This window comes from Phocoena phocoena, chromosome 14 (assembly GCF_963924675.1).
Source record: "Phocoena phocoena chromosome 14, mPhoPho1.1, whole genome shotgun sequence".
Lineage (NCBI taxonomy): Eukaryota > Metazoa > Chordata > Mammalia > Artiodactyla > Phocoenidae > Phocoena > Phocoena phocoena.
In genome coordinates, this window is record NC_089232.1 from 26,319,940 (window position 1) to 26,334,175 (window position 14,236).

The 14,236-nt window shown below is 42.6% G+C and overlaps 1 protein-coding gene across 2 annotated transcripts in view; it reads right to left on the reverse strand.

The window, feature by feature from the left end:
* Positions 1 to 4,111: 4,111 nt before the first annotated feature.
* Positions 4,112 to 14,236, reverse strand: part of STAMBP (STAM binding protein) — a 34,088-nt gene continuing 23,963 nt past the window's right edge. For both annotated transcript variants that reach the window (XM_065891113.1, XM_065891114.1), the window contains exons 6-10: positions 13,479 to 13,603; positions 12,464 to 12,601; positions 6,987 to 7,099; positions 6,318 to 6,417; positions 4,112 to 4,763 (exon numbers count right to left, since the gene is read on the reverse strand). In XM_065891113.1, coding sequence (XP_065747185.1) covers positions 4,707 to 4,763; positions 6,318 to 6,417; positions 6,987 to 7,099; positions 12,464 to 12,601; positions 13,479 to 13,603 — 533 coding nt within the window. In that variant the 3' untranslated portion in view covers positions 4,112 to 4,706. The remainder of the gene's footprint in view (positions 4,764 to 6,317; positions 6,418 to 6,986; positions 7,100 to 12,463; positions 12,602 to 13,478; positions 13,604 to 14,236) is intronic.

Here is a 14,236-nt window from a genome sequence, read left to right on the forward strand (position 1 = left end):
GTGACAAGATAGTAGTGACTTTGTCACCACTGTCTCTTGGTTTCCTCCTACGTCTCTGACCTCCGCCTTTCAGACTTTAGTCCAGGCACATCTTCCCCCGCCCACCCTGTTGGGCAGCAGTCATCTGTCCTGGCAGCTGGAAGAAGAGCTCAAATGCTGGCTCCCTCTTCTGAGAGCTCTTGCTTGTATTCAGACCTTTGGCACAAGGTGACACTGGGGTGGCGGCACAGGTTCAGGATACAACGTCTGAGTCAAGGCAGTAAGATGGCTTCCCAAAGGCGGAGGTTAGGGCACAAGTCCACCTGGCTTTCTAACACGTGGCTCAACACCACGGACATTATTTCAAGGGAGGGCTCAGCAAAAGCAAGTAAGGAAGTCCTGTGCTGACTGAAAGGCACTCAACACTGCTAGAAAGCAAACATGGTCCTATCCTTACACGACATGAGGTTACATGACAGTTCAGTGACCTGACTCACATAAAACAATAAGAAAACACTGCAAAACAGCAAAAAAACACACATACCAAATTGTGGGAAACAGGCCACAAGTGCCACTGGAGCTCAAAGAAGGAAGCCCTGAGTGAATTTATCAGTTCAAGAAGACACTGACGGTAGAACTTGAACCAAGCCCTCAGGGAAGCAGGTTTAATCACCAAAGGACACAGAAGTCCATGGTTATTCAGTGCGACGGGGCTGGATTCTGGATCCAACAGGCACAGTGAATGATGCTGGGCTTATCCTGTAAGAGTAAGGCCCACTTCTAACCCCAAGTAGGCAAAGGTTAACAAAAAATTCAACCCTGGACTAAAGAATAAAGACTTCTGTGAAGAGGATCAAAGTTCTCTTCCTATTCTTTCACCTCAAGAAATAGTTGGAACAACAAAAGTGGGAGGTTCAAACAAGAGTGGGATGGAACCAAGGGTTAAAAGATACGGTGCAATCTCTTTTGGTCCTGGCTCTGCTCTGGGTCTTAGGGGAAATGAGTAGAAATTTGGAATGTTTCTTCTGATTCTTGAGGTTCTCAGTTTTCCAGTTCAGAACATCGGGGCAGACCAGAAAAGATATTTGGAGCTGAGGCTCTGTTAGTGATAAAGAATGTGAATCTATCCGAGGAGTCCTCTAGCTGGAAGTTGGAGGAGGTAGAGGTCTCACAGGTGGAAGTAATGGCACCTCAACTCTAACACTTGCAGAGATACAAATAACAAGTAGCTTAAATCTTTATATTGAATAGCATCTTTACAACTCTCATAGTTGCACATGGAGTTCATTCTATCCTCATTCGAGGTAGGTATATTAGACTGATCCCACTTCACAGAATTTTAAAGAAGTTTGGGAAGTTCAGTGACTTCCTGGTGAATGAACAGTTGAGCCTCGAAGCAAAGTCTTCAATGTTCAGTCTGGCACTTCCTCTCAAGAGGATAATGTTCCGGTGTTCCAAACAGGCCTTCTCAGCGCCTCAAGCAAAGCTCCTCACAAAAAGAAATGAGCCTTGCCTCTGAAGTTCCACTCTGGGCTCACACACTTGAAAGATCCTTGAACAAACTGGTCTCCAAACCCAGGTGGGGTTAATATACTGAGATATAGTGGGGAGGGGCTGGGAGGCACAATACAAACTGGACTGTTTTCTAGGGAACAACATCTGGTCTGATCCGAAAACTGTTCTCAAAATCCACTTGAAGCAGACCAAAGTCACAGGATTCACTGGGCCCTCATGTCATTGAGGCTTTGCTCCTAGCGGTCTCCAGTCCTGTCAACCCCCACATGAAAAGCTCCTTCCACTGGGATAACTGAAACCCAGAGGTGACCAAAGTCAAAGGGGATAGGTATTATGATTTTAAACTCTGGGGTGCCAAATGGAAGTGGAAACCCTTGCTTCTCAAACAACAAGTATCCACCATGACACTAGGGAATGATTCCCCCCACTAGTGAATGCTTCCCACCATGCCTTTTAAGGTGTCTGGCACCCAAGAGAGCATTATAAAGCTTAAGTGGTTTTTTTCTTCCTCTTTGGTGGTATTCAATTAGGAGTACGTGGAAGTAATCAGCTGAAAAAACCCAGGCCTGCCCTGACCCCCAGCAGAGTCTTCACCAGCGTCTCTGCACCTGGCCCATGGCATTTTGGAGGGTCTGTGCCTCTGAGGCCAGCTGGGATGCAATCAGATACTGCTTCTCTCTCCCCACTCAGTCCAGACCAGTAAGTATCACACTTGTGTGCTTGGGAGAGTGGAAAGGCTTTCAGGAGCCCAGAAGTCAGTCTCTTTACCGAGTAGTTGTTACCCTTTCAATACAAGCTTCTTTCCTCAGGTTTTGTGGTCTGACTTCCTTTTATTCACAATATTCCTTTCCTCCTTTCCCTACAGTTCTGGCTCCTTTTCTCTCACTGCCCTACCCAGTCTCCCTGCTTCCTTGTGAGCTGGCTTGATAGCATGTCTCTTCCACAGATGTAGGGTGAAGTGAGACACTAAAGCTGGCCTGTGCAAAGTACCACTTTCGTGGCTAGACTGTAGCAGGTCTGAAGAGGACAACTGCAGACTGATTTCCCGCACCCATCCATTTATTGAGATTTCTTCTGCACAGGTGTGGAGGCAAGAAAATGTGGCGATCTGGTAAACAGTAAATGATCAATGTGGTTGCAATCTATGATACAGTTCACTTTGGTTCAACAAACATTTGCTGAATGTCTATGATGTGCAGAGACTGATGAATCAGTTCAAAACTTCCCAGTTTAAATGACTAATACAGTGGTTTTCAACCCTGGCTGCACTTGAGAATCCTAGCAGCTTAAAAGACAAAAACAGAAACAAACGAGGTCTGGGGTCCCTCTCCAGAGATTTGGATTTCACTGGTTGGGGGGTGATGGAGTGTGAGTATCAGTATTTTTTAAAAAGCTCCCCAGGTGTTTGAATGTGTAGTCAGGGGTAAGAGCTTTATGTGGCCATATGTAGAAAGTCTGGAATAAGGGCTAAATTTAGATTTTAAGCAGTGGAAAGCTATTGTAGGTTTTTGAGCAAGTGAGGAAACATGAGGATGGCTGTAATGTGGGAAACTTCTCCTGACTGTACTGGGCAGAAAAGACTGGAGTCAAGAAACACTAAAAACAAAGAGACCTGGTAAAGAGTCTACTGCAATAGTTCAAGTAAGGGGTAATAAGATCCTAAACTAAGCAGTAGCCTTGAGAATGGAAAGAAGGGGTGAATTTCCTGGAAAGTGCAGGGCCAGGCAATTGTAGGACTGTTAAGGGCAAAGGGAGCAGTCCAGGCTGCCTCTGGGGCTATGGCAGGAAAGGAGGGCAGTGACCAGAGAGGTTCTCTTTCCCTTGCCCAGACCCACCTACCTCCACATTCCCACCTACTCTGAGACTGCAGAAGAAAGAACTTCTAGTATCTTTGGAGTTAAGAACTTATGAGAAGAACAAGAATATAGACACTTGGCTTTCAGGGGAAAAGTTCAAGGGCTGCTAACCTAAGCAATAAAGACTGAATATATTCGGGACACAAAATTTTAAGATGAAGCAAAACTTCATATATTTGCAAATTTTCTTTACCACAGAATTTTGATACAAAAAGAAATCATTCTCCTATCCAAGGCATTTACTCTCCTGCCCTGACCAGAGAGGACACAAACAATACCATTAATTTCTGGGCCACCTTATAACACTAGGCTCAGCTCATAGAAAAAATACAGAATCAACTGCAGCTTCAAACATCTTCCTAGATGCTGCCTAAGTCAGAAAGGAAGAGCCAACACAATAAAACTAGTAGGGTGGGGTGGCATGGGAATATAATCATTTATTTGGAGTGTAACCTGGTACTCCAAACAAAGGCTCTATTATCCTCAGCTGAAAGCTTTTAGGGCGTAAGGAGGAAGTGAATGGGATGACCGACTTGAGATAGCACCAAAAGAACAGAGATGACTTCACAGTCCTGGAAGATGGCAAAAGGCAGAGAGAAAAGACTGAACAATTAAAAGTGAACTGGGACATACCTTCGATGCTGGTACATCTCAAATTCCATTTTCCCCTCACCCTTCCCCAAATAACCAGACCATTTAGTTAACCTCTCTAGACAATGCTTGATCCAACAGATCATTCTAGAGCACAAAAAAATACATAGTTGTTATTTTATTGTAGAAGAAAAAATATTCCTAAGTATTTGTTAAATAACAATAACTCCTGACAAAATCATTCTTCAGGGTTCTTGGGCCTCACCATCTGGTCAAACACAGCAAGCTCTCCCTCAGCTTTATGATAAGCTTCATTAATATTGCCATAAACCACAGAAAAACCCAAAGATTTTCTAAATGGCTTCCAAATTTCTGCATAGATGCCCTTAATTAGTCCAAAGGTAAACAATAAACAAGTTGGCAGAGAAATTAGAAGGAGCTCTGAGAGGGGGAAAAAATGTTAACAACTGGTGAGTCTAGAACAAAGGGTATATAGGTGTTCATTACAACATTTTTTCGACAATTTTTTAGTTACAGGCAGACTGAAAAGTTGCTTTAGCACGATCATGCTATTTTCCAGATGTGCCTAAAAAACATATTCAATTATTTCTTTTCAAACCAGAAACAGAAAATCAGTTCTCCCCAAGGTGATACGTTCTATTCTGTTTAAAAAAGCTTCCAGAGCTTTCTGGAAAGTTTAAATTAAGGGGCTACCAGTACACTGATATGGTTTTATAGTTCTTGGGAAGTGTCTGAGTCAAACTCTCATCGAAGGTCTGTGATGGTCACTGCTCTGTCCACAACAGTCACGTGGCTGCAGCTCTGCAACAGGGAAAAAGAAAGAAAGTCCTGGAAAATTCTGGAAAGTCATCTTTAAAACTCCTTACTTGTTGAAGTCATGGAAGATATCTTTTACTTAACTTCCTGTGTGTTTTCTTATCTTTGAAAAGCAAGTTTAAAAGCTATTTACAATAAGCAGTTCACTGCCTAACTTCTTATATCTTTTGTATATTGTCATGATATATAAATATGTATGTTTTAAAAAACCCCAAACAAACAAAACTCCTATTTACAATGCTTATTCTGGCTAGTGGTTCCCAGGCTGGCAGCCAGACTGCTACTTAAATGGCTGTTATGGTACGGGGTCTGGGAATTATTACTTCCACCAACCCAGAATCAATAGGCTGTAGCCTGAATCAATGTGGGCCCATATACCTTCATTTATTTTTCAAATGTATGTATATTCTAGAGTCATTCATTAAATATACATTTATTTTAAATAACTGCTGGATTCATTGCAGTTTTTTGGGTTATTATGTCAACCAGATAATAAAGTACACCTACTCTCACATGGGGAATACTCCCTCTTGGCATGCATAAGGGTTCATCCTAACTGAAAGCCTAGGCATTTCTGGGGGATTGTACAGCCTCTGTTTCAACATCCTGGTACCTAGACATTTATTACAGTCCAAGGCAGGCTAACCTATTTGTGAACAAGTCTGTCAGAAAGTTCTTTCTCATACTCAGCTGAAAACTGTCATCCCACAGGGTCTTAAAGTTTTAGTTCTGGGAGTCACACCCAATACCTTTTTATACAACAATTCTTCTAACGTTTACAGTCAGTTCTCAGATGCTCCCTGGGGTTCTCTCCTAAACATCCCCAGTTTCTTTTATGTGACAAGGGTCTGACTCCCTTTTCCATATTGGTCACTTTTCAGGGAACCCAAAAGAAATAATAACACTCCACGGCCCGCACGGAGTGAAGCAATACTATCACGTTAGATGTGAGGGGAAAAACTGAAACATACTTCTCAGCAACTGGAACTTTTTACTCACGGAATACCACCTGGGGAAAAAAACTTTCTAATAAGGTCACAAAAATCCCTGTTATCTAAAATCAAATGAAAAGCAAAATTCCACAATTAAAGATACTTAAGTGCCTTTTTCTTTTGAATTCAAATCTCTTATTGAAGTGCAGGCTTAGCAACTGATGATGATGAAGGAAAAAACCTGACATTTAATAAGCAAGCTACTGCACTTGGTACTTTCTGTGCGTCACTTCATTTAATCCTGTCAATAACCCTATTCAAGTATGTATTATTATTATTATCATCTTCATTTACAGATGAGAAAGCCGAGGCCCAGGAAGGTTAAGTAACTTGATCAAAGACACACAGTCCTTAAGTAGCAGAGCTAAGACTCAAACTCCTTCCTATCCCACACCGCTTCCCATGTATGTTTTTATTAGGAAGATTTGGAAAAATAAGTGACAAGGCTGATCTTCTATGTGTGTCACAAAGGACAATGTGCCTCAGCAGCTCTTACTGTCCTCCCTGGTTAAAGCACAGCTCCGATTTCTTCTACATAGATACATACACAGAAGAGAGGCGGATCCTTGCTGTGTGGATGAAATCCTTTCTGGCGACAGGAAGAAATCTCCTCTAGTCCGTGGTCAGTGAGTCTAAAGAATCCAGTTCTGAAATAAGAAAAAGCAGGTCTAGAATCAAGCAAAGGTGTCCCCTCAATCACACACACACACACACACACACACACACACACACACACACAGTGCAGTGAAGAGCTCACTTTGAGACAGCCTCAAAAGTATGCTGGCTCATAGGTCTCTTCTCTGGTGAATGAATCAGAGAATGACTCATCACCGCCACCACGCTACATTTACTGGGAGAATTCATAGTAAATAACAGGATTTAGAATGAAAAAGAAGTTAACTTTTGGAGATAATCTGTTGGATTTTGAAATTTTCTAATCTGATATCAATCTCTTGAAATTCCTACTGCTTCAAGTCAAACACTTCAAATTTTTTATGTCCTTTTCTTATAAAAGCATCTAGGTTGTTGCTTGGATACTTTTGTAAACAAGTTAGAGTAGGTTTATCAGGATATAGGACTTAAAAGGAAGCCTTTTTAAAAAGCCAATCCATACCACAATCTATATATTTTATAGAGGACAAGGTCTTAAGAATGGAGAACGTTTCCTCTGAGGCTATCTCCTTGCAAAACCCTGAACCACACTCTATGTACTTACTCCTGGAACTTGGGGGAACAAACAATGGCTATCGACTCTGGCAACATCATCTGGTAGGAGCAGTGAGTGTGTAGGTCTACACTGGAGAGGAAGGCAGTCTGCGTGGGATGAGTCTGAGAAGAGAAGAGAAGGCAGGGACCCCTTCAGCGAGAATACACAGTCAAGCCTGGCCCATGAAGGAAGGTAGAGCCAAGTAATTCTCAATAACTTGCCACGATCTCCTTACGTACAAAGCCATTAGCAGCCATGAGGAATATGCCTGAAGTTCATAATAAGTAGTAAACCTCCTTCCCAGCACTGTAAATGAGTATAGTGTAACATGAGTATGTGAAGAGACTCAATTTCTAATTGACCATCAAGACTTATCTGGCTACTCACAAGCTCTCTCAACACAATGGCGTCTCCCATACTGGATCAGACAGTACCTGCTGCCCAATACAACAACCTAGTAGAAGTCAAGGACTTAACAAAGCACAGTTAGATGAATGATTCTTCCTGATGGAGGGGTTAAAAGGTCAAGCATGAGCCTGGGGCTCTATAGGCAAAAGTAGCAAAAGCTGTCCTGTGGTTAAAGCGTATCTTTCAAGGTTATGAGAGGCAGAGGGTTACTGGGATTTCAGAAGGGTAGTTAAATCACACAAAGGACCCTGTCTTATTTGAGAAAAAGACCAAGATATTGAATTTTGAGGGTAATCAGTTAAAGCACCATCTAAATTACATTCAGTTTATCTCATCTGTTTTCAGTTACTTAATGGTTTTTTGGCCACGCCTCGTGGCTTGTGGCATCTTAGTTCCCCAACCAGGTATTGAACCTAGGCCACAGCAGTGAAAGCACTGAGTCCTAACCACTGGAATCCCACAGTTATTTAATGTTTCATTGATCACACTCTTTGTACACAAATGGACCATATAATGACTTACGTTCATCTCAGAGGGGGTGAGATAACAAGGATGGAAAAAGAAAGACCCAATATGACTCAAAAAGACCACCAATCTTTACTGACAGAAAAGCACAGAAAATAAATATGTGCCCTTGACCAGTGTTTTCAACCCTGTTGTGCAAAAATGAAGCTTCTGAGGAACTTGTCAAAAGCACAGGCTCCTGCACCCCACCCTGGAAATATCCATCCTGAGAAGGAAATTTTTTTCTTTAAAGCTCACTAAATGATTCTTATTAAATGATTCTTATGTGCAGCCTCATCTGAGAAGCACAACTGCATAGAATGCTGTGACCTGCTCATTGTGGAAGAGGTCTGCAATACAGGAACATGTTAGCTGAGTGCTGACAGTAAATCTACACACAGGTCTGCATGGGGAAGGAAAGAACTTTCATGACCACAAGGGAAAAACAGTTTCTACCTAATAAGAATATGATCCTATAGACTGTTAGGGACAAACGGCCTGTGCCAACACCCTACACCCCATGGTTACAGCCTGAAATTTTAACTGAGAACAAAAAAGACCTACACAAGCTGATGAAGGTCTCCTATCTAAAGTTGGGTTAGCTAGAAAGATGATATACAGATACATAGCAGGGGATCAATAAATAATTGTTAAACTAAACCCAAAAAATCTTGTTTGAGCCTCTGCTCCCCACTAACTACTGCACCTTCTCTCCTTCCCTTTACAGACAAGTTTCTTGAAAAAACAGTTATGCTCACTGTGTCCACCATGCTGGTGACAGAGGCAGGCATTTTTAGGAAGAGAAAACGATACACCAAAGGAGCAGAAATAAGTGAGGAGAGTGAATGCTCAGGGCAGCCTGGGTGCCTGAATGAGTAGGGCAGCCACAGGACAGCAATGCCAGGTAAGACAAGGTGAAGGAGTGCCTTGAATACTGAGTTGGGGGTTACACAATAGTTGGTGATAAACATGACCATACAAAGTTTTTGACCAGGGAACCTGATTTATAGCTGGCAAGGTACAGAAGGAAGAACTGACCTTTTGCCTTCTCCTCTTGCCAATTTTAAGATCTGAGCAAACGTTATGGTCTGCTTTTGTTTGCTTTCAATCCCAAGTTAGGAAGGAATGCTACAGAAATATCATGGGGAAAAAAAGCTGGAATACTATCAATTTAGGCTCTAAATTTCTTCCTAGCTGGGCCCCCACTGATATTAAAAATCCTTTTACTCATTTGTGGCTAAGATCTACCTGAAGTCTAAACAGAAATTATTCCAAACTTTCCCCATCTTCTCCAGTTTTTAAACTTACCTGTCTCCTCCTGCTGGGCAGTGGATCTAGTTGTTGATAGCAAGATCACCTAAAATGAGTTCCCTCAACCCCTCCAATTATAACCTCAAAAATCTCTCGGTATCTTTCTTTCTTCCTTCAATTCTGTCTCAGAGGAGTGAGTGTTTTCTCCCCCATATGAAGATGACTCCCTTTTTGTACTTCTGATTTAATACTTTCCTATCTTCCATTACCTTGTCTCTCCTGACCTCTGACATCTGCTGCACAGGCTCCACTATACTCCACCAGCTCACTGGGTTTAAAAACATGTTCAGGGGCTTGACTGGTGGCGCAGTGGTTAAGAATCCGCCTGCTGATGCAGGCGACACGGGTTTGAGCCCTGGTCCAGGAAGATCCCACATGCCGCGGAGCAACTAAGCCCGCCTGTGTGCCACAACTACTGAGCCTGCGCACCTAGAGCCCGTGCTCTGCAACAAGAGAAGCCAGTGCAATAGGACCATGCACTGCAACGAAGAGTAGCCCCCGCTCGCTGCAACTAGAGAAAGCCTGCGCTCAGCAACGAAGACCCAACGCAGCCAAAAATAAATAAATAAATATATTTAAAAAAAAATGTTCAGACAACTATACATAAGAATGCAGATGAACCTTAAAAACTGAGTGAAAGGGCTTCCCTGGTGGTGCAGTGGTTGAGAGTCCGCCTGCCGATGCAGGGGACACGGGTTCGTGCCCCGGTCTGGGAAGACCCCACATGCCACGGAGCGGCTGGGCCCGTGAGCCATGGCCGCTGAGCCTGCGCGTCCAGAGCCTGTGCTCCGCAACGGGAGAGGCCACAACAGTGAGAGGTTCGTGTACCGCAAAAAAAAAAAAAAAAAAAAAAATATTGAGCAAAAGAAGCCAAGTACAAAAAAATACATATTATATAATTCTATTTACATAAAGTTCAAAACCAGGCAAAACTAAACTATTGAGTTTAGGGATACACACTTAGGTGGTAAAGCTATAAAGAAAAGCAAAGAATTTCCAGAAATGTCAAGTGAGGGACTATCTATACCAGAGAGGAAGGGTAACTGGGCAGGATATGGAGGTGGGAGTGTGCTTCTGGCAACACTCTATTTCTTGACCTAGGTAATGTGTGCGCACAGATGTTTGTTTAATGATTCATTAAAGTGCACATTTATTTTACGTACTTTCTTATACACATTTCAAATATAAAGGTTTAAAAACAAACCAAAATAAAAACAGAACACATTTTCACACTAAACCATAAATCAAGCAAACTCTCTCAACCTGGCTATTCCTTAAGCCACCATTCCATCTCTTTCCTTTCCTTTAGTCAGTACTAAGCTCTTCAAAAAATCAGTATATATTTCACTATCACCACAACCTCAATACCCATTACTTCTTAAACCTTTTTAATCTGCATAAAACCCACTAAATTGAGGTCATCAATGACCTCATCAAATCCAAAGGGCTCATACAAGTCTTCATCTCTCTGCAGCATGTGACATAGTTAACATCCTGAAGCTTCTTCTTAAGATGTTCCTCCTCCTTTGGCATCTGTGCCTTAACACTCCCCTCACCTTTCTCTGACATCTCCTCGCTTCATGACTGACTACTCCCTACGCTCCCCTAAGTGGCCTGTCCTTCAAGCTGCCAGTGAATCTCTTCCTGTTCTCCACCCTCCTCCAGTTCCAAGGCTTCCAAGGTCAGCTGTATGCAGAGGTCTCCCGGTTCTCTTTCCCACCTAGACCATGTTCCCAAGTTCCAACTGCCTGATAATTACCTCCACCAATATAATGTCAAATCTTTACTACAGAAGACACCATTTGCCCCACTTCCAAGTAAGTTCTCCTGCTGGAGCCTCTGTTTCTGCTTATGAGATGATTAATCATTGCCACCCCCATGAGTCAGGCCTGAAATCTCTAAGTCATCACTTACTCATCATCCTCTCTTACTCATTCCCCACATCCTCTGAAATCCTACATTTATCTCTTCCTTCCCAAATGCACTGCCATCACCGTAGCTCTCATCATTATTAGATTTTTATCATCACATTAACCTCTTAAATGATCTCCCTGCTTCAACCTCCTCACTAAAAAGCAGAACTATCCTGCCTGTCCACCCAAAACCCTCCAGAACACTGCTCCTAAAGTATCATGTGAAAGCTTACCTACAACTGTTTCCTGATATGAACCATAAGCCCCAGAAAACTGGACCACTCAATGCTGCAGGATCACAGTCTGCCTATTCCAGTGTTGTCCCCTCCATATGGAACTCTCCCTTGGCTCACCTTGTCAAAATTCTAGAAAATCACCCCAGGTGTGATCCTTCCCTCCTCTGAATTCCACAGGGCTGTTTGCACCTCTTGAGGCACCTGGCACATTCTGCCTCACATGAAGAGTTATGACTTGTCTATATGTCAGTCTCCTTTATGAGACTAAAATCATATCTTACTCAAACTTGTATCCCCTGGCGGATAAGGTACAAGTTTTCTACTCCCCATGTACGATAATGGGGGACACACAATAAAAGGCAAATATTTATGAAACGACAGAGGCACACTGACTGCCTCACAGGTCAGTATTTCCCAAATTCTAATATACAAGTGTGTGCAATCTTCCCAAATCCAGAAATGAGCTGCCTTGTTTTTATGTAACCCTGTCACACAATATGGAAAACAGCTTGGTCTATGAGAATGAGGGGTTGAAAAGGAATAGAAAGAAAAATTAAGAAGTAATCTTTAGGGATGGAATTATGTTTTACCTGAATATTACCAGAAGACTGTTAATACATGCAGACACTTGAAAATCTCCTATATTCGTGGCCCTTCTGATTTATGTAAAAGTATAGGCTGCTTTAAGAAAGACCAGATGGAGGCATCTGAATTAATTTCCTTGGCTCATTTAAAATATTTTGATTTATATACCTTTCAGGAACATCATTTGTACGAAGTAAGGCATAGTCTCTACCGTCAAGGTCCACATATACTCTAGGCTAGCATCCTATCACTGTTCATGCTCACAGGGGAATTGGGACTATAGGGAAACAAGTTCATTTCCATTAAAAAATTTTAAGTTAAAAAGCCCTAAGTAATGCCCGGAAATCAATACTGTGGTGCAAGCAGTTACGTATGCTAGGGAAGTCAAGTCTGCATCCAACAGAGGGAAATACAACCATCTAAATAGTCTGGATACAATTCACTCTGCTCCAAGAAAAAAATAAGCAGTGTGTTTATAATATCATGTGAGAAGAGGAGACGAACCCCTGGAGAGCTCGGAATTGCTTACGTGAATCCAGCCCAGGGTGATGAGACCCTGCTGATCCTGTATGAGGAAAAGCTCTTCTTCGTTCTCGGTGTTGCAATAATCAGACCCAGCACTTTGCTTGGGGATGAGGACATGGGTAATGGTAAATTCATTCCTCATCTGTCAAATGAGAAAACAGCTCATCACAATTCCCTGGCACTTAGGCAACCCCACTCTGTCACAGCAGTGGAAAGTTAAACATCTGTACAAGCGAAGGCCCTTCCCCCCAGCACGAGTCTCCTAAGTGAGGTGAGTTCCTTATGTCAGTCATGTTCACAACCCTGACTGCCCAAGTACATTGCCTGGGGCCCTCTGCAAAGCCACAGATGCCCACAGCCCTGTGGGAATTCCCTGCTGCAGCCGAACAGGTCTACTCGTGATTCTTAAGAAGCTCTGGGTACCATTTCTCTTCCTTTGTTCATGTCCAGAGTAGTTTCCTTTTACTATTTCTCTAAGCCCTTCCCATCCTTTAAAGCTCAGTTTAAGTCTATTCCACCTTATGTGTTTATTTATTCGGCAGTTAGTAATGGGTTCTTTAAGCACCTCCATTTAATGATCCTTCTTTCCTCATCATTCCTAGTGCTTTTATTGTACATACTAGTCAGCATACTATCTGTCTTTTGGTGTATATCTCCCATCTCTCCAAAGTGCCTGGGTACTTTTTGCGGACACATGCTCCGTGCCTTACATATTTCATATTCCCAGGTCCTGCCATAAAGTCGGTGTTCAAAAGCTAATATACAGGATCTTCCTACCAGGTTTAGAATTAGGTATTTCTTACCACTGGCATTAAAATAATCAGTTCAGTTCAAGGGACTCTGAAAATCAATCAAATACAGGGTCACTAAAATCAAGGTGACATTGCATTACGCTGCCCATGGCTCTTTGGCAGAAGGATTGGCACAAAGAGTAACTGACCCTGGATATCTTCTCTGAGAGTCACAGGAGGCCAAGAGGGAAGAAACAGTCTCAGCTCAGGAAAGCATTTGTCTTTTACCAGTTTTCCACAGAGAATTCCACATGTCTCTACTCCCCGGGCAGTGTTGGCACTGGCCAACTGGAGAAACCGTGGGCAGAGCTTCCCAGGCACCACCACGTGGCGCAGTCCATCGATTGTAGGAGCTGTAATGGAGAAGGACGAAACGTCTGAGATCATGGGGCACAGCCTCCCCAAGCAGACCTCAGAGTTGGCAGCCCTAGGAGAGCAATGCTAAATCACTGGGGTCCCGCAACTGTAGGTAGCACATGGGGATCTCATCCTTATGGTGGAAGAAAAAGGGCTGTAAAGTCTCTTCTCCAACCTCTTGCTACAGCCATTGGGAGTATGTTATTTCAAGAAAAGAAAAGAGGCTTTAATCATTCAAGTTAACACAAAGGTAAACTACTGCTTAAAAGAAGTTTCTGAGCTATTCAGTAATAATAGTGAGAGACAATCCTGCCTAGTACATGGGGAGAAACCCTGAAGGCCAGGCTTCAAGAGTCCAGCACCCCTTGCCCACTCTTACCTTGTCGTTTTAAGTGGATCTTCTGCGAAGCTGAACTCCTTACATGACTACTTGAAAGACAATTCCTAACAAAAAGATCTATTCTAATAATCAAGGCATACTCATCATTTTGCCGCTATTGTTATTTTCTCAGATAGCCGTACGTTGGTGAGAGGAGGAAAGACTCAACAGTTTTTTATCGCTAGACTGAATTATCACTGACTACATACAATACTTACCTTGACTAAACTCCTTACCAATTAGGAACATT